Genomic DNA, 23,304 nt, shown 5'->3' on the forward strand with positions numbered 1-23,304 from the left:
CCCGGTCTATTTGCACCAAGACTCTCTCGCGCCGGATCGATTGTGCTTCCCTCTGACAGAGATAGAGCCAGCCACTCCCAAAGCTCACAAAAGCAACAACTCATAGCCTGAGACCGACTAGTTACCTTTCTTCCCAACCATCCTCCTACTCATACGCTCAGTCTACATTCCCTGCTCTCAAATTATCATACTATCACTGCAGCCATGCCGGAATCTTAAGGCACCCAAAACCAGGGAAGCCCTCAGGCCGACACTAAACCAAAACTCACCAAACCAATGTCTCAAAATTAGATGGTGCGTGCACCGGGCTTTTGAAACTTCACTGAAATCTTGTTGTGTTCTGGCCACAAATCCTACGATCTTGACGATATTCAAGAAGGCAAAGCCATCCTGAAGGCTTTGTTTGAGGATGATGAGTAGTAGCTGGAAGCAACTTCACTGGAGAATTGCTGTATGTGTTATAATAATCATCTTGGACCTTCAACCCAGCTACAGCACTAACTCCTTTCTAGAACGGAGACCATCGCCCAGCCTCAGCATTTGCAGTGTTAATCAGCAAGTTTCACGAGTTACATACCTCTCAAAGTTCCCTTATTCGACGAACCCCCTCTGGAAGGCATGGATGGACACCCAGACACAAAACAGCAAGTGAATTGAGCATGGGATAAACCAACTATAGAAATGCAGATGGCCGCAAAGGTTTTGTGGGTCTAATATCAGCCACTTGTACACCTCTTCAGGTTCAATTCCAGAGTCTATCACGGAGACGAGCATCCTCGGCCTTGAATTCGCAGTCAATCGAATCTAGTACCCAACACGAGATACAGAATTACTCCAATGTTACAACTTAATCATTTAAGTTCTTCAGAGTGCCTTTCTCCGATGCCCATACACCCCTGACCGCGAGATGCACGTTTCATCAGTCCAAATTCTAGACTTGAATGAGCGAAAGACACCTGGCTTTATGTAAGTAATCAATATATGACACGGTTTACTGTCCTCTACTGAGCCTAGATACCTCCATGATCTGGACTCGTCCTCTGACAGCAGAGAACACACAGCCTGAAGACATCGCAGCGGGTAGGCAACATTGGAACAAGCCGCTCATCCCATTGTGCATACTATCCACCCTCAACATTCAACAAATTCACACGACCAATCGTGGGAAGAGTCGTCTGTGTCTGTTTGTACCACCGACCGCCGAGCTACTCACGTACGATATACGTGACACGAATCATGTCCACTGTCTGTGCCTTGTCTAGGCAAATCCTTCAACTTCACGTTGAGCACCATGAAAACTATTGATACGCCGCTCTAACCAGAAGTCACTCGTGCTGTACCTTTGTCCATTCAGGAGAGTTGAATCTTTGGATTAGTTTCCATTCATGCAGGATTTCGAGCTCACAATTTGTTGAGAAAGAGCAGCAGCTCGGCAAGGAGAATCGGGCCCACCCTCACATAAAAGTCGAGATGATTACTGATCTTGCAATGACTTCTGTCACTCTTAGCCCCAAATTGGGCAAGTCAAGTATCTAAGTCAGTCAAGTCAGGCTCTGTCTACTAATCGAATTGGTCCGTTGCTTCAGAAGCAAAATCCAGACCTCGGACATCATGGTGGAATGCCTTACGAAGGACAGATATACTCAACAGATGGATTTTGGTATAAAAGGCCCGAATGGAATGCTCAGAGCCTCGAATGATGGAAAGTCAATAATTACTTTCTTTCCAAGTCTTCGCAGACACATCACTGCTACCTCATCATCATGACTATGAACCCCATCGCGACTAACGGGGAGGCTCCAAGCAAAATATGGCAGCCTCTCCAGATTGGAAGACTCCAACTCGCACACCGAGTGGTCATGTCGCCTCTTACCAGAGCTCGAAGTCCAGCAGGCCTACCTACCGCTCTCAGCAGTGAGTATTACTGCCAACGGGTAACACAAGGGGGCTTGATAATATCGGAAGGGATTCACCCATCACTCATGGTCAGTTTATGCTCCCCTACCCTCTCCATTTGACGATCAGCAAAGCTAATTGATGCATCGGCCCTGATTTAGGGAGGAAACTATCATGGGGTCCCTTCAATGTATTCACCTGAACATATTCGTGCATGGAAGAAGATCACCGATGCCGTCCATGCCAGAGGAGGGTACATGTTTTGCCAGATCTGGCATGTAGGTCGGAGCCTTTGTGAAGCATACTTGGCGACCTGCGTCTGACACTTACCTATCTCCCTTAGACCGGCCGTGTCGCCGTCTCTGCTTGCCTGGGCGGCCGCCAACCCCTCGGTCCATCCTCAGTCAAGCTAGACTGGACACAGCTATTCACTCCTGTCGGGCGTGTGCCGTGTGAAGAGCCGAGAGAAATGACAATGGAGGACATCAAAGACACAATTGCTGACCATGTCCATTCTGCGAAATGTGCGATCGAGGCGGGGTTCGACGGTGTGGAAATTGTAAGTTGTCTCCAAGACCCGGCTCGGTAGGTGGGACATTGACTGACCGTCGGGCCTGGGTTTCCCTTTTGAAACTTCCAGCAAGGAGCAAATGGCTATCTTCTCGAACAGTTCCTCAGCCCAGGCGTCAACAACAGCCGAAAAGATGCATACGGCGGCAGCCCCATTGAAAACCGGGCACGCCTCACACTCGAAATCCTGGACGCTGTCACCTCTGCCATTCGCGCAGACCGAGTAGGCATCCGGCTCTCGCCTTATAATTATTTCCAGATCCCAGAGAGCCACCCAGATCCAGTCACCGACTTCACCTGGCTGCTGAAGAAGATCGACGGCTTCGGCCTCGCGTACGTGACGGTAATGCAGCCGCGCACCGAAATGATGGGCTCAGCCGCCGCGCGCCTGGCCAGTACTTACGAGATCGCGAGAGCCCGCGGCGTACCCGAAGATCAACTTGAATACGTGGTGTCCATCCGACCATTTCGCAAGGCGCTGAAGAAGACGCCCATGCTCTCGAGCGGAGGCTTCGATGCGACTAATTGGGTCGAGCCGTTGGAGAGAGGTGATCTCGACGGAGTTGTGTTTGGGCGCCAGTTCATCAGTAATCCTGATCTGGTCGAGAGGCTCCGTAACGGGTGGGACCTGGCGCCCTGGAATATGAAGACTTTCTATACGCCTGGCCCAGAGGGTTATGTCGATTATCCAGTTTGGAGTACCAATGCGGCGGACGCGTGTGAGAAGGATGATGATGAAACTACTGGTAACAAGTTGCAGAGCCTCAAGCTCTAGCAAAGTTGGAATTTGTGGTGGTTGGAGATATAGATAGATAATGGTTTACCGATGATCAGGTGGCTGATATTTCAAGTTATGGCAGGGCAAGATCTTGATCAGTGGAATTCAGAGCACTTAGACTCCTACAGCTACTAGTACTGAGCATCGGACAGTTCGTCCTTCTGAAGCCGGAACCTCTATCGACTCAGGAGCAACCCATGCACCTGGATTCTTCGTGAGGATACAAGACTACCAACCTGAGTATTCATCGGCGAGGACTCACAGCATGGATGTGATTTCATAGCCCGAGCCTTTGCCTCAGTTGCGGTGGCATAGAACCCCAGAATAATGAACATCTTCGTTTATGACAACACGACATGAGGCTTACCTTGAAAGGCTGTCACTAACTAGCTGGTAATTCAAGAACTTTGGTAGTTACTGCTACGGACGTAGCAGATATAGTAATTAGCACAGACGTCCGAGGATTAACTGGCTGGGGTTAATCGGTTGTGTGAATAGCGCGCGCACCACAGCCCGCGTCCAACAGCTATCACCGCTACCACCGAGCCATGCTCGCACTGATCTGCAAGCGATGTGCGGCCGCACACCGTTGTGGGAGGGGAGGATTCCGGCGCACATCTGAGTCAGCGACTCAATGTTGCCCCGCGGCGTAATAAGCCCCTCTCTCTCCGGTCCAGTTTCTGCAGCCTTGCCATGGCTAACCCATACTACCGAGTAGTCAGTCGGTCATAATGCTCGTCACTCCGCGGCGCCAGGTCGTGTTGAGCAAATAATGAACCGCGTAATTGGCAGGCTATATGGGAGACGCAGTCGATTCAGTTCGCGGAGGAATTACGGATGGTTCTCATCACCCGTGGGGACTACGAGGCGCCGCCTCCTTGCACCTTGGCTCCGAATTTATGGAGAATGCAAAACAAGATCGTCTTTATATCCAGCTATTGCCAAGTAGCGGGATGGAGAGTGGTATAAGAACCCCGGATGGTGCCCCCCTTGGCTGGAGGTCGTTGGATTGTTCAAACACTCTTCAGTACCTGCGTACATGTCCTCGCAAGATCAGACTTACGAGTAATTACTAGTTAGTCTTTCCAGCACATCATTTCCAACTTGACGAAAAACCCATCATCATCAACCACTATGCCAGCGCCATACAGGTTCGAGACAACAGCCGAAGAGGTGATTTCCGACCTGAAAGCCTCCATCGCCGGGAAAGTCATCCTGACGACAGGCGTGTCGCCCGGTGGGCTAGGAGCCTACTTCGTCGAACACATCGCCGTGGCACAGCCCAAGCTGCTGATCCTCGCAGGACGGAACAAATCCAAGGGAGAAGCGACCGCGAAGAAGATCGCCGAGATCACGAACGGCAGCGTGGAGACGAGGATCCTCGAGCTCGATCTTGGCTCGCTGGCGAAGGTCCGTGAGGCAGCCGCCGTGGTCAATGATTACCAGGAGTCGATTGATGTTCTGGTCAACAATGCCGGCATCATGGCGACGGAGTATGCCACGACAGCGGACGGGTTTGAGAATCAGTTCGGCACGAATCACGTCGCGCCGTGGCTGTTTACGAATTTGATTATGGACAAGATTCTGGCGTCGCCGGCGCCCAGGATTGTCAATATCTCCAGTGATGGGTTCAGGATGAGTCCCATTCGGTTCCATGATGTTGGTTTCAAGGTATGTCGGCGTCTCAGGCGAGGTTAATTACCCTTTGCGCAGAGCAGGTTTCTGATATGCCATGCTATAGGAGGGCAAGACATACAACAAATGGCGCGCGTACGGACAAGCGAAGACCGCCAACATGCTGATGGCGATGTCATTGGCCGAGAAGCTCGGCGACAAGGGATTGGTGGCGCTGAGCCTTCATCCAGGCGTGATTATCACCAACCTTGGAACTCACCTGGACTGGGAGAAGGATTTCGCTGGTATGAGTAAGTTGCCATGCCCTGCCCGGCGCCATGAGGGGACATCGCAGTCCACCTACATCACCCATTGCACTGAGCCATAGCGTATTCTAACTAACGTTTCGCAGATGCGTTGGACAAGGTACTTGGAAACTACCAGGGTGACTGGACCGAGTTCCCCGTGAAGACGCCCAGTCAAGGCGTCGCAACACACATTCGAGCGGCTTTCGACCCAAGTCTGAAAGGTCAGTAGTGTCTGCATTTCCTCCTCCCTTCGTGGCGGCCATAGATTCGTTTGATCCGGGTGCTAACCGCGGTCTTTCACAGAATATAACGGCAGGTTTCTGTCGGACGTGGAACCCGCCGACCTGGATGAACTACAGGCCTATGCTATTAGCTCCCGTGACGCAAAGAAGCTGTGGAAGTTGACCGAGGAGCTTGTGGGCCAGATATTCGAGTATCAATAATGGCCAAATTCTGCGTGGTTGGGAATTCGCTCTGTCCACGAGGCTAGATGTGGAGGAGTAGCTGTTGGTCAGCGGTTTCCTCGAGGATTTCTGTAGTGTGGAACTGAGCTAATATATGATGTAGGCATCGGATTTGGGATTCCTAGGGTTTCACTCTGGGCTCACTAGGTTTCTCTAAGATATTCTCTTGGTCAGTCAGCATCGGCAGGACCCACATAGATGTGTGATTGGTTTGGCATTTCTCGCTCCTCTCCCAGAGTATCATACCTATGGTAGGGTGGCCTTAAACGTGCGCGTAGATGACAACAACCAGTTAGTCAAGTGCGGGTTTCCCAAAGCCTATTGTCCCTGAGTTGTCAGCTTTGCACAAGATACACGGTAATCGGTGCTCGGTGAAGTCGCTTAGTAAAGCAAATACCTCGTTCCGCAGAGATGTGCCGAAAGACGAATGCAGGGTCCCAAGAAGCGAGAGCGAAGGCGGTCTCACACCCATCATGCTCCACGTTTCCGGAGTAAATGATAGCCACGGTGGTATTACTGTAAGTCAGCGTTGCCACCAACATTAACGGGAGAAGTAGAGCTGACTACACCACCCCTTCCAAACGGGTGAGTATCATTCCAAGTCTACAACACGGACACTCGCCTCCTTGACCGCTGCCTCGTTCCGGGAACCCTGGATGGTCAGGGAACAGCAAAGTTCTGTGCTGTACATTTGAACAATGCCTCAATATGGGTCCTGCTCGTCTTAGCCAAGGGCCAGCCGCGTGTTGACACCCACCTGACCATTCCGTAGTGGCCAGACTCCTATGCCAACCATTGACTACCTAGGTACCCAGCGAAGGTCACATTGGCCCCGATTGCAAACCGGGAGATGTGGCGCTAGTTCTCCATAATAATGAGCTTGTGTTCTGTATATGTAGTGCTGCCACACTCCGAACCCTGATGACGTCCCCTGGAAGAAGCATTCTCGTCTCTGAAGCAATCTACACCACTCCAAGAAGCTGCCTAAAAAGGAAATCCATCATGTCGCTCGAAAGCGAAGTCAACCAGCTCCTGCAGACAGCCACCGAAGCAAAACGTGTACCGGGCATTGTAGCCATCGCACTCGACAAGCAGGGCAAGGTCCTCTACAAAGGCGCCTACGGATCGGCCACAGACATCAACGACGATTCATCTCCGCGGATCACGCCCTCGACCCCGGTCTTGATCTGGTCATTGACCAAACTCGTGACCTCCATCGCGGCGCTCCAACTCCTAGAGTCCGGCAAGATCGCAAGCCTCGACGACCCCGTCGAGAAATATGTGCCCGAGTACGGGGAAATGCAGCAGCTGACAGGCTGGACCGGCGACGGTGACGAGGCGGAGCCGATCCTCCGCGCCCCGAAAACAAAAGCCACGATCCGGCACCTGCTCACGCACACGTCGGGCTCAGGCTACGAGTGGCTCGACGCAGATTTAAAGCGCTATTTCGAGTGGCGCGAGCGCACGCAAGGGATCAAGCGCACCGGGCGCAAGACCTCCGACGTCCGCCCGCCCTTCGTCTTCGACGCTGGCACGAGGTGGGCGTACGGCTTGAACATCGAGTGGGTGGCCTGGGTCGTCGAGGCGATCACGGGCCAAAACATCGACGAGTATTTCCGGGCGAACATTTTCCAGCCGCTGAAATTAAAGCACACAGGTGGGCCGTGGCATTTCAAGTCAGAGACGGCCATCCACTTCCGCACGCCGGACGGGACGCTGGTCGTGCTGCCCGAGCAGGTGGAAGAGAAGAGCCCCCAGGACGCCCCTCTGCAGAGCTGGGGCGGGCACTATCTCATCTCGACGGCGGAGGAGTACGCGGCGATCCTGCTCTCGGTGCTGAACGGCGGGACGGACCCCGTGTCTCATGCGCAGATCCTCAAGCCCGAGACGGTCAAGGATTATCTCTTTACGGACCAGATCCCGCAGGTCATTGGGCCTGCAGGGTCGAGCGATGTCGGGGTTCTGAAGGGCACGGTCCCATTTCTCACAAACGACGGCGAGTTGCTGCCGGGCGTGCGCAAGGGCTGGACCGCGGCGCTGATGTACAATCTCGACGATGTCCCCGGCGGACGCAAGGCTGGCAGTGGTGCCTGGGCGGGGATAAGCAACCATTACTACTGGGTGGATCCCTCGAGTGGGAAACTCGGCTTGATACTCACCAGTGTTCTTCCGTTCATGGATAAAGAGGTGCTTGACGTCTCTGAGCGGTTTGAGAAGACCGTTTACAAGTACTGATCAAAGACGGTGGCCTCCCGTATCACATACCTTGACTGGTGGACCCTTGGCTCGTCTCGGGAGGTTCTTTGGTTTGCAGTACAATTGATCGTAGTCTGGTCCTATCCCGGCGTCAGAACGCATAATCGAGCCATGCATAGTCGAATAGGATCAAGTGGATGCTAGCTTGACAAAGCATGCTTGGAATTCCATGTACGTGATACCTGTTTTCAAGCCAACTCTATACATCGATGCAAAATGCCCCTGGCAATGACCCGGTCCGCATATCAGCCTTGGGAAAGTCTTGAAACTGAAGCTCACAACTAGCAGAACATGAGAAGTTGGGAAGTCATGATGAAAATGGGACTAGAGACCTTTGGTTGATGTGGAAGAGAGCTCCAACATGACCAATCTATCTAAACATATGAAGCCTGCCGGGCTTCAAAATGTGCAACATCGAAGTTTCATGGACACTGATTGCCAAACGTTCAAACCGTTGGCCACTTGGTCTTAAGCTCCGCTCTCATAGCAATAAGTTTGACTTCGTACGCTCGTAAATCATTCTGTCCAGGTTGAGATGACGTTATACCAAACCTAAGGGGTGAATGCCCATACGCCAGACCGTTCCGTTGTCCACCTCTCCCAAGATACCAGTGTCATAATGCCGTTGCATGAAGATAACCAACACCTCCGTGTCTGCACTGAGAGCAGCACAAATGCATGCCCTGCAACTCCAGCCTCTGCAAGCCCAAGAGGAGATTTCAAAAGGACAAAAGTGCGTTTTACATCACCATGCAACCTCCGCTCCGAGCTCGTCGGCGCCCTCCACGAGGCACTCTGCCGGTCACAAATTCCATACCACTACCATCGTCATCACCAGTGCCGGTATCCTGGACATTACCATCCTCGTCGTCTCTGACCCTGGTTTCAGCTTCCCTGGCTCTTCTCCGTCTGCGTCTGGAGCTCCAGCCATGGCCAAGGCCACCAACTTCTTCGCTAGCCACCATCCATTCTGCCCATTTGGACTCCAGTCGGGCAGCTGCACCCCACCTACCCGTCGTACATCTCTTGTAGTGTTCCTCAACGGTCTGTTGCCAGCCATAGAAAGCTTTGAGATGGATGACTTGTGTGGGATAAAGTAATGTCTGGATTTCAATGACCCGTCTGGACTCTTCTCGTTCACCATTTTCTCCGACGAAATTTTGGGTCTGAACGACTGATTTCTTACGTCCTTGCATGACCCGGCCATTGCCTTGAAGTATTTCCCTCACGCCTGCCCAGGTAACATTCGCACAATCGAAAGCCACGAGCTCCAGGCCCTTTCTAGGGATTTGAGACTTCTTCGTCGTGCTTCCACGGTTGCGTACTTGTTCGGACGCCTCCATAAGGACTAGATCTGAGATTCTAGTATTATCCAGATAAAGGGATTGGATCTCAGGACAAGCTTTGAGAAGCGGTAGTACTCCGATATCGCCCATCTGCTCACAGTACGAAATGCTCAGGTGCTCCAGAGTCTTTGCCGCGTTGGATTTGGAGAGAGTGATCAGCGTTGCATTTGTCAGATTCTCAAGCTCCTCTACTTCCAAGTGAGTCAAACGATCGGTGGTCTGCAGTAGCTCTTCCAACGCATCATCGGTTAAAGCGGTGTTTTGGCACAGACGGAAACCTTCCAGATATGGGACATTATGGGCCAGGGCCTGAAGACCTCTATCTGTGAGGCTTCGACATCTTGAAATATCGAGATGCCTCAATCTCCTGGGGGGAACGACAGGTCGATCTGTGAGCAAATCTCTTTCAGGCTCGATACCGTGCATTAAAATCTGCAAAGCGTTATCGGTTAAACTATCACAGTGTTGAAGAATCAGTCTCTCCAAGGTATTTCGATGGAAGAGTTCTAGCATAAAATCATTATCGTCTAGGCCTCTGACTTCGGAAGCGCGAAGGTCTCGCAGGTTTGAACATGATTGAATGACTCTCTTAAGACCCCTTGAATCGATTTGCGAGCACCAGTCGATGTTCAACAGCTCGAGTTGGGGACAGTAAGTGGCAATGATCTTCATGGTTGCGTTGTTGATGTTCTGCATACTGGGCATGTTGATATGAAGAAGCTTAGGATTCCGCAGGAGGAAAAAGTGGATGGATGACCTTTCGATCTTACAACCTTCAATGCTAAAGTTTTCGAGATTCCTGCACTCTTGATTCGTCATTCTCGTGCCCAAACTCAGCCATTGGTCTCTCAATTGCACGCAGCCACGTAGATTTAGATTCTTGACAAATGCACCGGCTTTGAGCATGATCTTGATGAGTGCATCAGAGGTAATCTGTTGATAATATGTCTGGCAGTCAAGACTTGTCCATAGTTGACCATCAAAACACATTTCATGCCACTCTGTCGAGACTGCGGAGACTCTGATGATGTCTTTTGGCGAGAGGAAGGAGAGAATTTGTATGCGGACTTCATGAGGCATATCCTTCCAAAAGTTGAAATTGGGTCTTCGTGGGAATGGTTTCTCAGAGATCTCGGGGAGAGGGCTGGAAAGAGGTTTGGAGGACCGAACGTCCATAGGGATGGGGACGCTGGTGATATCGTTAGGGTCTAAGGGTCGTAATCTCGAATTTGCCTCGAAGTAAGACTGCTGACTGCCCGGTGAACCGGGGGTTGTAGGAGCGGTTGAGAAGCCATTGGAGAAGGTGTAGGAGACATGAGGGGACAAGGAATAGGTAGAGGCAGGAGAGTTGAGGGAGACGCATGAGATCGAGGCCTTCTGGCTGGACTTGTAGACCTTCTCGCTGGAACGAGTCCGGCCCAGCTTGACCAAGGATGGAGAGGATGACATGCGCTGCAGGCCTTGCAATAATCTATGCCGACGGTTGAGTTTCACCGGATGGGGTTGGTCGAAGGCAGTGGTGGCCTCGATGAGCGGACTGGAGGGAGTCATTGGCCTAGGAGAATCAAGTTGTGATGGCTGAGATTGAGATTGAGATGTCGAGGTCATTGTGGTGGTAATGGACTCCATGGTGTTCGTGTGCACCTTCCGTGGGCGGTCGGATGGTCGAATGTGCAGGTGCAAGTGATACCGATGCAGTACAGGACGGGCAAGCACGAGGCAGCCCCTCACCACCTCAAGGAAGGTGCGGACGACAACAAAATGGGAGATCTGCTAATTCACACAGATTGATTAGGTCGGTGGTGTTGTAGAAGGAGGTTCACACGATGAGGTCAGGCGACGGAAGGGTGACCAAGTTTTTGGGGAGGAAGGACCGGCGACAACAGGGTTGAAGGTGGTGGAAAGACTTCGGTCCAAGAGTCCAAGACGAATTGAATTACAAGTCCAACGGAGCAAAGACCATGAGCCGATCCAAGATACGACACGCAAGACATGGACTGGGGGGATGCGAGAGGATGGGAAGTGGAGGTGGATGTGGGTGGATGTGGGTGGCACCGTGGTCACCAGTACGGAGTAGTAAAGTACAGTAGAGCTACCCGTCCTGCGTGGTCGTTACTAGGGCATCGGCTGTAGGTTTCCTATGCATCTGCACGGAGTACCATTGTATCCGTACGGAGTACCTGTAAAAGGTCAGGTCTGGCAAGGTAAAGGTTAGTCTGGTGGTGAGAGAGAGGGGGAAATCACCTGGTGGTCACTGCAATGGGAGAGCCTAAGGACCGGCTTGGAGGGGCACCCAGGCAGCCACCCCTGTAAAGACCGTATCTTATCGGTGGCCTCGGTATCGATACCAGATAAAGCCTAAAGGCTACTGGGTCGGCGTTACCCGAGGTCCATTTGGGACTGGTGCACCGTCCGGGTGGAGACTGGAGACCTGTTCCTTCCCGTTGCTACTGCTGCCAAGCCACGTGCATTCCTCCAACACCACCCGATCCTGATTCTGTGTCCCTCTATCATTTTCCACTCTGGATCCTCAAGGGCAACGGTGGTCAGCAGATCACTGGACCATCACTGATGCTGATAAGCACCTTCCAGCATTTACGAGTTACTGACGACTTGACATTGCAGGTGACACAAGAACTCCCCCCCCAATCTCCTTATTTTCTTTCTTTTCTCAGCCCCCTTTTGCCATCATCATCATCGCGTGCTTGCAGCCGTAACTTTTGCCATCCAGGGGCACTCACATATGATCCTGCTTGGTTGTCCTATCGCGGCCGTCCCTGCAGTGACCCGTACGAGGAACTGCAGGCTTGCAGCTCGAACCCCAGTGACAGTGACACGAGTGCCCGTTTCTGGCTCGCGGTTCTCCCCACAAACCCATCCACTGGGGGAAGTGGAGGCCAGGCTGTATACGATGTACTGACTACCCTTACACGCCAAAAAGAGTCAACAGTCCCTGCTAGAGTCCCAAGCCGTCGCCGCTCCGCCTAGAGAACTAAACGACTGACCTTAGGACGGGCCCTTCTTGTTAGGGTTAGCCAACTGACACTGCGGATCCTTCCTTAACCGAGAGGAACACTCGTGGCGACCTGTTCTCGCCTGTCAGCTCTCCCAGAAGTGGGACATCCGCTCGACTCGGGGCTCCTATTCGGTCAATTTAAGCATGAATTCAACACTGATCCAAGGCCAGGTCCAGGTCCAGGCCGGCTGCGACATGCAAGATACCGCATGGTGTTCTCTAGCGCCCGCGCTGCCACACTCACCACTCCGGCAGCCCTCCTCATCCTGAAGAAGGCAGGGTCTCATGCACATCGTCTGCAGGGAAACTTCGGTGCTTGCATTCTCACTGCAAGGTCGCATCAACAGGACGCCAGCAGAAGTCCAATTGACTTCCTCGTAGACCGGACATCATGTTCTCAGTGATGGCCCTTTGCAATTAATTATGCACGGTTGGGCCTCCAAACAGAAATTCGGGCAGCAAGTTAAAACGGTTTTCACCGACTCAATTTGACGAAACTAGCAATGGATATAGCGCTGCTCCCCGGAAAACCTACCAACGCCCCAACTACTTTGTTCCCCTCCCGCACTTCGATTTGCCTCGGAGCGAGATCGCATCAAGGGTCCGTACATTTGAGAGATGGGGCAAGATGGGGGTTGCTCCGGAGTACCTCCGTACGAGCCTGGCGCCAGACCTGATCGGCAGAAGTTTTCTATTGTCGTTTTCAGGCCTCGCCTCAGTACTCGTACGGAGCACTGTTGTCAGCTTCACAGATCTGAGCATTCCACACATTCTAGTTCTCTTCCTCTTCCTGGATTCTGGCACCTCTTGAGATTCCAACGATTCAGTTGGAGGACCAAAGACGAACATGTTCTCAGCCGTGGTTCGAAGAGCTGGCCAAGTGGCATGCGCCCCCCGTCTTCTCCATGTAACCATCAGCCAAGACATTTAAGTTCGAATGGGTGGGCTGGGGGGAGCAGAGACATTCTCCCCACTAGCCCAACCACCGACATGGATTTCGGCTAAATACAAGTCCTCTGATCGACTTCCTTACCCGACAGTCGTGCTCCAGGCGCCACGTCTAAGGTCAGGCGTTTCAATTTATTGTTGAGTACCCGAACGCCTGTCAAACAGAGTTGGTTCATACTCGTTTTGGGCTCGGCCCCGGATCTCGTTGTCATCCCCATCCCCATTCAAGTTTTGCGGGGGGGATGCTACACACGGCGACCCTTATTTTGCCAACCAACTTTTTTATTTTGCCATCGCTTAGCACTACATTAAGCGGAGCCTTTCTACATCCAAAGTAGATTTTGCTAGTGCCGCACCACCAAATTTAGCGTGATTCTAATTATGTTAAGGTTCCGCAGTATTCAGTCGCCTACAGTAGTAGGTTTTAAGGAGTCAGCCCCAGAAGACCCATTCTACGGAAATGCTTGAAAACGGGCGGTGCGACTCACTACTCGAAGCCTAAAAGTAGATTCATCGCGATCTTTTAAGAGCGCTCTAACCAATGCTAGCTATACCTGTGGCCTATCGATCCACGCGATGCGGCGGCAGCTCGGCGAGAGAGTTGACACTAAGTGAACGCCAACCACGGAAAGACCTTGATTCGATACTCGAGTTGTTCGTTGTGTCATGGCATGGACGGGTTGTGGGATGCAAAGACTGAGTCTCAAGATGGATTGCACTTTCTAAGGTGCAGCGATCTGGGACTGGGGCATGTGATAGAGAACTCAGCCCAGTCTGCAGCTGGACTTGGAGTGTCAACGGTGCAACAGGAGCCGCAGACGAGCGATCACATAGCGGTATAGATGGTTTTTTTTTTTTTTTTTGGCTTGTGGTCGACCAAATTGGACAAGCCATCTCTAGCAGCGCTTACGGCTAGTGGTACAGCAACCAGGTAGACGGCTGCATATCTCTCAATCGGATGCTACCTACAACGCATAGAGAAAGCCGGGATGACGGTCGCACAACTCCTCGTAGCTTTTCTCCATGTCAGGATCCACCTCGCCCTTCGCCGCGAAATCCTCACGTCGCCTGAGCTTCTGAGCATTTTCTCTCTTGCAAATGACCCATATCGTCGTCGCGCACCCAAAACCAAGGCAGTAAAGGCCCAGAGCTAGACCGTGACCCAGGTAAAAGCGTGGCGGGGTTCGGTAGACCTGGGTTGCAGCCACGCTGTAGACATTGATGACGATCTGCATCAGCCAGACGGCTAACGATCGTTTCGTGTATCCACCATGTAGAGTCAAGACGAAGGAGACACTGAGGACAACGCCAGAGTAGGCTCCAGTAATGACGAAGCATGCTCCCACCATCGAGGCAACCTGGCCCGTGACTGAGATGAGTATAATGAAGCCCAGAATGGTGGTGCCGAGGCAGGCGAGTACGACAGGCGCTCTTTGTCCGATCCGTTTCGAGATCAGTGCGGACGCGATCATGCCCACGAGCGCGAAAGCGTACGGCACCATGACGAAGAGCTGTGTGCGTAGCGGATCGAAACCGAATGCGTGAATAAGTGTTGGTAAGAAGACACTGAATGCACCCAGGCCGACACCACCAGAACCCACTGTCAGTGCGCCAAGCCACATTTTCGGGTCTTGGATGCCAACGAGGAGCTGTGAAGCGCGGAAGACCTCGCCAGCTGTGTTGTGAGCTGCAAAATCCACATTAGCGTTGCTCGAAATGCCATCGTCTGACCGGTGAAGCAACACGTACATGCGTGGTATCTTGCGGCAATGAGCTGCCGCTCCTCCTCTTTCTTGATGAAGAGACTGCCTTTCTTGGCCACCTCGTCCGGGGTTCCCGGCAGGAAAATCATGACTATGACCCCAATACCAACAGCCATGACGCCTTCGATGATGAACATCCATCTATAGCGAATTAGTTAATCTCTCTGCCGGGTGATCATCAGCGCCTGGTGTGCAAAACATACTGCCAATCGTACAGACCGTCGTGACCCTCGAGCGTGACACCACATGCATAAGAAATAAGGCCAGAGGTGGCGCCAGCAATGGTTGTGGAAGTGTACATGATTGCTAGATTCGAGTTAGCCGGCACGCTGAGGCTGGACCTATCGGTCTGCTCCGTCACAAGACGTACCGATCCGCAGGGCCACCTCCTCAGGCTTATACCACAGTGTGAGGAAGATGAAGGCATTGTTGACGAAGACCTCGCCCAAGCCTACCAACACACGAAGCACCATGAGAGCTGCATAGCTCGTGCAGAAAGCCATGAGGATGACAAAAATGCCGAAGGCCATAATGGGCACTCCGAATGCAAAACGCGCGTGAACGTAGCGTAGAGATAAACAAGCCGGTAGCTCGAGAAGGACATAGCCCAGGACTATACTATCATTAGCCTTGCCAGACCACCCAATCGATTGGGTGAAGAATCGCTCACAAAACATCATGATAATGTTCAGAAATTGCTGATTGGACAAGCCAGTGTCCTTCTGCATGCCCAAGACTCGCGCATTGCCAATGTTTCCGCGATCCTGTCGGGAGTCAGTGTACTGTTTCACGCAGACCTTGGTGCCACAAGCATTTTGACGTACCAGGAAGGAGATGAGCATACTTATACCCATCAGCGGAAGCACAGTGTAGTCGATCTTGCGGAGCAACCGTTTCTCGAGCTGTTTCGTCACCGGGCTGTCGTACCGGACGTCTTCCGAGTCGGCGCTTCTGGCTGAACGCGTTACAGGTATAGCGTCCTCTATCCAGGCAGAGTCTTTTGCACCCATTTCAGCGCGAGTTTTATGCATAAAGTCCATGAGATTACAGTTCGTTGTTCGTGTGCAAGGCGACCTATGTAGAGCAATTCCTGGCTCAATTAGTAGTGGGGAAACGGGGCTTCTTGAAGTATTCAACAGGGTACCAGTGATAAGTGAGTCTAGTCTGGGTTTGCCGATCGCTCCGAAAGAGGACGTCCGAATCCGGGGACCGAACTCGGGCTCGGCCCCAGAATCTAGACTCAATTACCCCGAACAAAGCATGCGATCTTGTGCCAACTGTGAGGCTCAAACCTGTGGGTTACTAGGGTGCCATGCATCAACCACGTGCTCATTCAATGCTGCTCCGTTTGCCGGAAGTAAGGGCCCATTGACGAGCGGCGGAGCCCAGTCAAGGATCTGGAGGTCGGGTTCTTCTAGCCAGTAGTCCTCGAGGAACGTTGCAGTGGGATTGAACCAGTCTGTTCCGCCTGAGTTAGCAAAGGAAATGGTATCATTTGCCTTAGGTATAGGCGAAACCGGCCTGTTGGACCCAGCGACTCCGGTGCGATCGGCGGATCGCACCCTCGGATCCAAGTGTTGCGAGTTGCTGATATCAGCACCGTTCTCTTCGTCGTACGGGTACGCTTGACCAGCAAATTCCCATCGCCACCACCAGTAGCAGTCATAGGATGCACTCATGGCCAGTCTGCCGCCGCAACGTAAAGTCAAACTGTCAATGGTTCCATCTCGTCTTCTGAAGATGTTCTTGCTACCCCAAAGCTGCGTTAGTATGCCCATCGTCTTGTTCAGGGCATCTCCAGCCTGAACAGACATGTGTCGCAATAATTGAATGACGAAGAAATAAGCTTTTCGACCTCTCAAGACATCGACTGATGTGCCAAGGTGCGAGCGAGATATCTTGAGGATCATGAAGGCTGCCAGTATACTGTAGTGTGCCACGAACACAGGTGCATATCTCGAAATCAAGGCTGGCTGGGACTGGTTCCCTTCCAGAATCTGCAACGATTCGAGGATCTTGCACGCGAGATCGTGTAATTCTCGCAGCCTGTTATCTTCCAGCAAGTCCCGCGGAATGAGAAGCCGAAAGCTAAGAAGTTGGAGTCTGGCGATTTGAAGATAAAAATTGCCTACCATCGATGAGTCACGCTGACATGCTCAACTCAGACCACCGCACAACTCACCGAGATTCCCGTGGCAGTCAGCTTCCAGTTCGCACAGCTGCCCAAGAAAGCTCTCCAAAGCAGATTCGATGGCAACTTGACGATTTCGAGGCTCGATTGAAGTCACAATGCTTTGGAGCTTCGTGATGCCTGCGGACTGTATAGCACTAATGCGTTTCTCAATCACTATTCGATGGAGGATCGCTCCAAGATTCCCACTTCCAAAAGGGTCTGCTTCGCTTTGAATGTCGAGTCCGGCCAGGGGAAGAAGGCCATGACAGCAGTGTACTCTTTGACAAACCGTAATGCACACGTACCATAACCGTGCGCGTCTTCTTGTGAAAGAGTGATCGATTTTTAGTTTAGCATCGTGAAAGTCCTGTCCAGTGCCGTGAACATTCAATCCAGTGAGGAAAGCATGGCTTAGCATTAATCCAGCGTGCAATGGACTAGAGTCATAGCTAAGCGAAGTGAAAGGCAAAGGCCAAGAGCAAAGCAATGCAAGTGCTTGTATTGTAGCGAGCGGATTCTTGCGAAGTACAACGATTGAGTTGAGCAAGGAACTAAGTCGAGGTGCCAGGGAGGTCAGAAGTGTTGGATCGTCATCATAGCTTCGTCCTCCCACGGCGATGATTGTCCAGAACAGTAGGTGCGATCGATCATAGCATGCGTTTGGCTGTACTTGTTCCTCTAGAACGGGAACATGAGATGCGTAGTGGTTGAAAAAACTTGAATCGTGTTAGTACGGACACGCGTGAAGTGGTTTGGCATAAGCACACTTATCGAAACAATCATCAATTGCCTCCTGGGGAACTTCCAAATCATCCAGACTCCGAGCGACGGTGAGAGAATTGGCGACAGGCATCATGCCATTGCTAGCTGGCGTGTCATGCGTCGCTTCTGATGCTGGATATTCTCCTGGAAAAGTCGGTTGAATCTCGCGTTGGGCTGCGTTCTGCGAGGATGGTGATTGTTGTGACCCAGACTCTGATTGTGCTCCGCGATTTGAGCGTGGCGGTATCACTGTAGTCGAGGGCTGGACTACCGTTACTACAACCTTGTCTGAATCTTTCATCATGCGTCGTAATGTTTCAACTTCCGCTTGAAGCTGTCTTCTTGTTGGTCGAGCCTGTAGGGAGCCTGGCAGTAATTTGCACTGCAACCCCTTTGCATAGCCTAAGCATGGTACGTTAGTTCGCTCCATCGCGAAGACAACCTAAAATTGGTTTGCCATGCTACTCACACCTTGAGCACGGTCCCGGGCGCCTGTCCGCAGCGTCGCAGCGAACCTATTGCGCAAAAGAGTGAGCAGTCCGGCAGAGGCAGCATTATCATCACACCGTACCTTATGCAGTCGGCATGTGGAGCAAGCACTGTTGCGACTGCTTGGAGGGTTCGTTTGTTGATCTTCGGCCATGCTCACAAGGTATCTGCAGCGGATGAAACTATGCTCTCCACGACATCACCGCCTTCGGTCTCGCTGCACGGGGATGGGATCTCGTTGGGTTCTTTCCAAGAACAACCCTGCGATCTTGTTCTTGTAGTGGCTCTGTGACAAGGTGGTCGAAGTCCCAGTCTTCTGAGAGGTATGGTACTCCGGACTTTGTTAGAATCACCAACGTTATGTATCTAGTAGGAAAGGGAAGAAAGGAGGCATTGTGTGAAGAAGGCTGGGCATCCCCGCACACTGACAGTTCCGCTGAAGATTAATGAACGACCTAAACTATTATATACAGTAACACCGCTCCTAAGTTAGAATGCCGAGGCTACAACAACTAGTCCCCTCGCTCGAGTTTTGCTTTAGACGTAAGCTTCTCCACCTCTGAACTGATTTCCATCAGGATACAGCCGCAAAGGCCTGCTGTCCCAGACCCAGCTCCTTTCCTAAGATGTCGAAATACCAGACAGCGTTTCCCTCAGGATCCAGTTCGGTCTCAGTGAAGCCGTTGCCAAGGTAGGCATATCGATTGTTGCCCTCATACTGGATGTCAAAATCTTCGAATCTTGGTTCCTTCAGCATTTCAAAGTAGTGCAGACGACTTCCAGGCCATATAGCTGTCACAGGTCCATGCAGTTTCCCTCCCTTGAACCAGCTACTACACGCTGAGGACCAGGCAGTGCGTTTCAACAGCTGATGCGTGTGGATGTATAAATCTTCAGTCGCTCTGGACGATGGCGCAAGCGACTTGATGGATGTCCGTTGCATATGTGCGATGACCTGGAACATCCACCGTGTGTGCCATTCGATAATAGGCAAAAGAGAGCCGTGCGATGCCGGCCCGTTGGGTCCTATGAAGTCTTTCAACGCATGTTAGCGCCTGTTCATCATCGAGAACTAATCTCTCTGGACCTACAGAACATATTCGGAAACCCTTCGGCCATGATACTCAGGTACCCGTGTGGGCTTTCCGACCATTCTTTGGCAAGTCTTCTGTCGTCACGGCCGATGATTTCGTAAGGAGGCTTCGAATTGTCGAAGCCCGTGGCAAATATTAGAACATCGACCTTGTATTCCGTACTGCTACCGTCGACAACACCATCCTCTGTGACGCGGACAACGGAGTCCTTTACGACCTGGACATTCTCTCGACATAAAGAGCTCAGGTAATCAGATCCTGGCGTCATGCGACGACAACCTAGTGCAAAATGTGGCACCATGTGGTCTGCCAGATCTGGCCTCGTTACCAGCTGCTTCCGCATAGACTCAGCAACCCATTGCCTCGATTGTTGTTGATCAGTACTGTGCAAGTGCATCTAGGTTGCGTCAGCTCCAGCGGCATCGAGACCATTATTGAGTCAACCTACCAGGGCAAAACGTTTGTTCAGCTCACCCTCCACATCACGACAGTATTGATCTAGGTGTTCGCCATCTGTTGCAAATGTGTCTTTCTCGCCTTGTGAATCTGAGCCGCTTCATTAGTTATCATCGCTTGTGGCGGCAGTGGAGGATGTAAATGTATACTTACAGCGGAAATTACCACCTCCAGGTGCCGCATACTTCGCACCAAAGCCTGATGTTATCCACACTGGTGATCGAAGGAATGGCAGGAGCTTTTTGACCTTCGGCTGTATGGCTGGAATGATTTGCACGGCCGAGGAGCCACCCCCTACAACAGCGACAGTCTTGCCAGTAAGATCGTAGTTGCCATCCCATTTTGCGCTGTGCATCAGTTTACCTCGGAAAGTGTCAATCCCGGGTATGTTTGGATACTTCCAAGTACTGCCCGACATTGTCAGTACCTGTTCCATGGCCATATTATGGCGACGACTTACTTCAGGACACCGTGGCAACTAGCAAGGATTGCACCTTCCTCTTCAAAACGCACGCCCTTTCCGTCGACACCTTCGACCAACCATATGCCTTTCTGTTCGTTCCATGCCGCGCTGGTCACGCGATGACCTAACTTGACCTTTTCGCAAAGCCCAGTCTCAGTTGCCCACTTCTTCAGGTAACCCCAGATCTCTTCACTGCCAGCGTAATACGAAGCCCACTCGCTCGACCGAGCAAATGACCATTGATATGCATGCGATGGAATATCGCATTGGCAGCCAGGATATCTATTCTCCAGCCACGTGCCACCTACGTCTTCGTTCTTCTCGTACACGGAGAATGTGACGTTGACCAGTTGTTTGGCAGCTTTGAAAGCGATGTTGAGGCCAGAAGCCCCGGCTCCAACGACGATGATATGTAGTGGCTTCCGCGTATGCAAAGGCTGCTCGAGGACTTCATACTGTGGATTGAAATTGCGGTACCATTCGTTTTCATGAGGCACATCAACATGGTCGAACTTATGGTCAGTTGGGATGACAGAGAACGAAAGCGATGGAGGCTGCACGGGGGGGCTTTCTTCTCTGCCCATGGTAAGTACTTGTGGGAACTTGATCGCACAGTTATGGCTTGCTTTATTGAGATGAGGATTCTTTGCTTTAAGTACTCCATCTGAACGCCTCCGATCAACACTCTTGATTGCAATCATGACCCCATTATGCAGATTTCCTCCTTCGACTAGGTTGGTCCAGGTGTGGCGCAGATTGGCCTCCTTGCACAGCAGGTCTCTGAGTCCGGAACGGCAAACCAGCAGGTCGGACATGGTTTGACCGTTGAGGTCTGCATCCCGAACTCGGTACAGTGCCTTTCTGTCTGCCTCTTGCAAACATCACCACGGCCTTCAATGCTACGGGATTGATGGAAACATGAGAGACTACAATCTACCTGTTGGAGGGATACTGTCACGAGATCTCCAATTTATTACAAGTAAGGCTCTACGTAGTAGCAGGCCACGGTGGCTGGCTGATCAAATCTATACGTTAAATCATTCGACAAAGACGTTACCGAGACCCTCGCCGTCATCCTTGGAGAATAGCCAGTAGATGCTGCGATACTCCCTCCCCTTGGTATGAGAATTCGTCACGGCTCGTCTCCAGATGTCCCTCAGCATTGGGGTACAAAGTGATCGGGCGCCCACTATGTTCATCAAATTCGCAGCCATCTCAGTGCTTTCTGCAGCTAGAGTAAAGCTTGCGCCTCCCTCAAAGTCTTTCTCGGCAGATGAGCCAGGGCACACACCCTTTACCGGGTTCATATACTTCGAGTTCCATGACATACCACTACTTGCATTTATCAAGTCTCCCAAAACCTTTGGGTCCAGCCCGTATCGAACCCCAGCATTCATCCCTGCTCACAGAAATCAGCACAGGTTTCTGACGAATGGAAAACAACTTCGGGGCGAGTAAATCATACCTTCGCATAGTGCCACATAGCTGACTGTTGCAACGTAGTTGTTAATGATTTTACACGCAAGTCCAGAGCCTACTGCCCCGGCGTGAAAGAGGTGTTCTGGATTCGCCATGGTAGACATGATTGGCTTCACACGTCGGAAATTCTCTTCTGAACCTCCCATAACACTGCTTAGTGTGGCGTCTTCCGCACCGAATATGCCGCCCGAGACTGGACAATCAACCAGTTCGCCAAGTTTGGCTTTCTCTATCGCTTTGGCAAATGACAACTGGCTTGGCACATCAATTGAGGAAGTCTCGATGAACAACTTTGGCACAGCCCCCGGCTTCGCCGCGAGGATCCCAGTCTCTGGATGTCGAAAGACAATCTCAATTGGCTGCTTGGGCGGGAGTGACGAGATGACAATGTCCTGCAATGATGAGTTATCAACTCTGCTTGAAAAGGTCCTTGATGTAAGAGAAACGTACGCAACTCTCCGTAATCTCTTTCGGATTCGCAGCAACTTCCACGGGGCCAAGTCCTTCACACTTTGCCAAGCATCTTTGAACGTTCTCTGCAACGATGTCGCAAATGATAAGCTTCGATTCTTGGGGGATCTTCTTGCGGAGATTCCATGCCATGGGACAGCCCATATTGCCAATGCCAATAAAGCCATACGTGGCTGCGGGCAACCTATCACCTATTGGAGACATGTTTGAGAGCAAGTTCTCGTTGACCCTGGGAGGCATCATGACCGATGAGCAACACCCGGCCTACGGAGACAAGATATGTGGCACTCACGAATCAAGCAGCTCCGAACTCGGTGAGTCCTCTTGCAACGGCACGGAATCTCGGTCATGCAAGGTTCGGCAGGGACAGTCCCTTCCGGTATCTTCGGATTTCATTTGCTGGTCGCGGGGTAAGGGATGGCCTTGAGTTCCATACACCAAAGTCCTACTATGCTGGTAAGCACAATCTGCCTTCCGGGGAACAATTGTCAGGCCGCCTACTTGTTCGCGCTCAGCTGGAATCTACCCAACACTAGCCGGGGCCAAGGACATTGGTGCACGCAGAACGGTTTGCAGATGATCAAAACATATCATCCGTCAGGTAGTGACAACCGTCGAGTGTTGGCAGAACTGAGGGATGAGATCAGGACAGTTCAGGAGAAATAGACTATATTGCACGTAGGTCCGTTTTAAGTTGCGATATGCTCTGCTATAAACGAAATTGGCGACTGGGCGGCAGCGCACAACTCGCGTGGGCCCACTGGGTGCGAGAGCATCTGCTAGGAGACCAGTCACTACTTTTGCGGCTCAGATATGCGTCGGAAAAAATCGATCGGTGCATTCCAGTCAACATTCTCACAACTCTAAACAGCAAACGCCGGGGAACATTCGTAGAGCCGTGAGAACTCATCAAGAGCCTGCGGTAGCTGCTGCTAAAAAGACAATGACTCATGCCCAT

At 51.8% G+C, this 23,304-nt stretch overlaps 8 protein-coding genes across 8 annotated transcripts; 3 read left to right on the top strand and 5 right to left on the bottom strand.

The window, feature by feature from the left end:
• Nucleotides 1-1,763: 1,763 nt before the first annotated feature.
• A1O9_06514 (uncharacterized protein) lies at nucleotides 1,764-3,241 on the top strand (the record flags this gene model as incomplete). The annotated part of the gene is made up of 4 exons (XM_013405724.1): nucleotides 1,764-1,985; nucleotides 2,058-2,174; nucleotides 2,240-2,455; nucleotides 2,537-3,241. The coding sequence occupies 4 exons, from the start codon at nucleotides 1,764-1,766 to the stop codon at nucleotides 3,239-3,241; spliced, it is 1,260 nt and encodes a 419-aa protein (XP_013261178.1).
• A 1,137-nt stretch (nucleotides 3,242-4,378) lies between these two features.
• A1O9_06515 (oxidoreductase) lies at nucleotides 4,379-5,609 on the top strand (the record flags this gene model as incomplete). Its single annotated transcript, XM_013405725.1, has 4 exons — nucleotides 4,379-4,915; nucleotides 4,986-5,169; nucleotides 5,271-5,387; nucleotides 5,470-5,609. The coding sequence occupies 4 exons, from the start codon at nucleotides 4,379-4,381 to the stop codon at nucleotides 5,607-5,609; spliced, it is 978 nt and encodes a 325-aa protein (XP_013261179.1).
• Nucleotides 5,610-6,632: 1,023 nt separating this feature from the next.
• A1O9_06516 (beta-lactamase) lies at nucleotides 6,633-7,865 on the top strand (the record flags this gene model as incomplete). The annotated part of the gene is made up of 1 exon (XM_013405726.1): nucleotides 6,633-7,865. The coding sequence occupies one exon, from the start codon at nucleotides 6,633-6,635 to the stop codon at nucleotides 7,863-7,865; it is 1,233 nt and encodes a 410-aa protein (XP_013261180.1).
• A 761-nt stretch (nucleotides 7,866-8,626) lies between these two features.
• On the bottom strand, nucleotides 8,627-10,840 carry A1O9_06517 (uncharacterized protein; the record flags this gene model as incomplete). Its single annotated transcript, XM_013405727.1, has 1 exon — nucleotides 8,627-10,840. The coding sequence occupies one exon, from the start codon at nucleotides 10,838-10,840 to the stop codon at nucleotides 8,627-8,629; it is 2,214 nt and encodes a 737-aa protein (XP_013261181.1).
• A 3,321-nt stretch (nucleotides 10,841-14,161) lies between these two features.
• A1O9_06518 (uncharacterized protein) lies at nucleotides 14,162-15,969 on the bottom strand (the record flags this gene model as incomplete). The annotated part of the gene is made up of 6 exons (XM_013405728.1): nucleotides 14,162-14,883; nucleotides 14,946-15,100; nucleotides 15,163-15,265; nucleotides 15,330-15,572; nucleotides 15,630-15,723; nucleotides 15,784-15,969. The coding sequence occupies 6 exons, from the start codon at nucleotides 15,967-15,969 to the stop codon at nucleotides 14,162-14,164; spliced, it is 1,503 nt and encodes a 500-aa protein (XP_013261182.1).
• A 276-nt stretch (nucleotides 15,970-16,245) lies between these two features.
• Nucleotides 16,246-16,773, bottom strand: A1O9_06519 (uncharacterized protein; the record flags this gene model as incomplete). The annotated part of the gene is made up of 1 exon (XM_013405729.1): nucleotides 16,246-16,773. The coding sequence occupies one exon, from the start codon at nucleotides 16,771-16,773 to the stop codon at nucleotides 16,246-16,248; it is 528 nt and encodes a 175-aa protein (XP_013261183.1).
• Nucleotides 16,774-18,957: 2,184 nt separating this feature from the next.
• Nucleotides 18,958-21,211, bottom strand: A1O9_06520 (uncharacterized protein; the record flags this gene model as incomplete). The annotated part of the gene is made up of 5 exons (XM_013405730.1): nucleotides 18,958-19,418; nucleotides 19,475-19,874; nucleotides 19,926-20,023; nucleotides 20,087-20,340; nucleotides 20,394-21,211. The coding sequence occupies 5 exons, from the start codon at nucleotides 21,209-21,211 to the stop codon at nucleotides 18,958-18,960; spliced, it is 2,031 nt and encodes a 676-aa protein (XP_013261184.1).
• A 222-nt stretch (nucleotides 21,212-21,433) lies between these two features.
• A1O9_06521 (uncharacterized protein) lies at nucleotides 21,434-22,550 on the bottom strand (the record flags this gene model as incomplete). Its single annotated transcript, XM_013405731.1, has 3 exons — nucleotides 21,434-21,795; nucleotides 21,862-22,267; nucleotides 22,326-22,550. The coding sequence occupies 3 exons, from the start codon at nucleotides 22,548-22,550 to the stop codon at nucleotides 21,434-21,436; spliced, it is 993 nt and encodes a 330-aa protein (XP_013261185.1).
• Nucleotides 22,551-23,304: the final 754 nt, after the last annotated feature.

The sequence above is a fragment of the Exophiala aquamarina genome (assembly GCF_000709125.1).
Source record: "Exophiala aquamarina CBS 119918 chromosome Unknown aczIA-supercont1.4, whole genome shotgun sequence".
Classification (NCBI taxonomy): Eukaryota; Fungi; Ascomycota; class Eurotiomycetes; order Chaetothyriales; family Herpotrichiellaceae; genus Exophiala; species Exophiala aquamarina.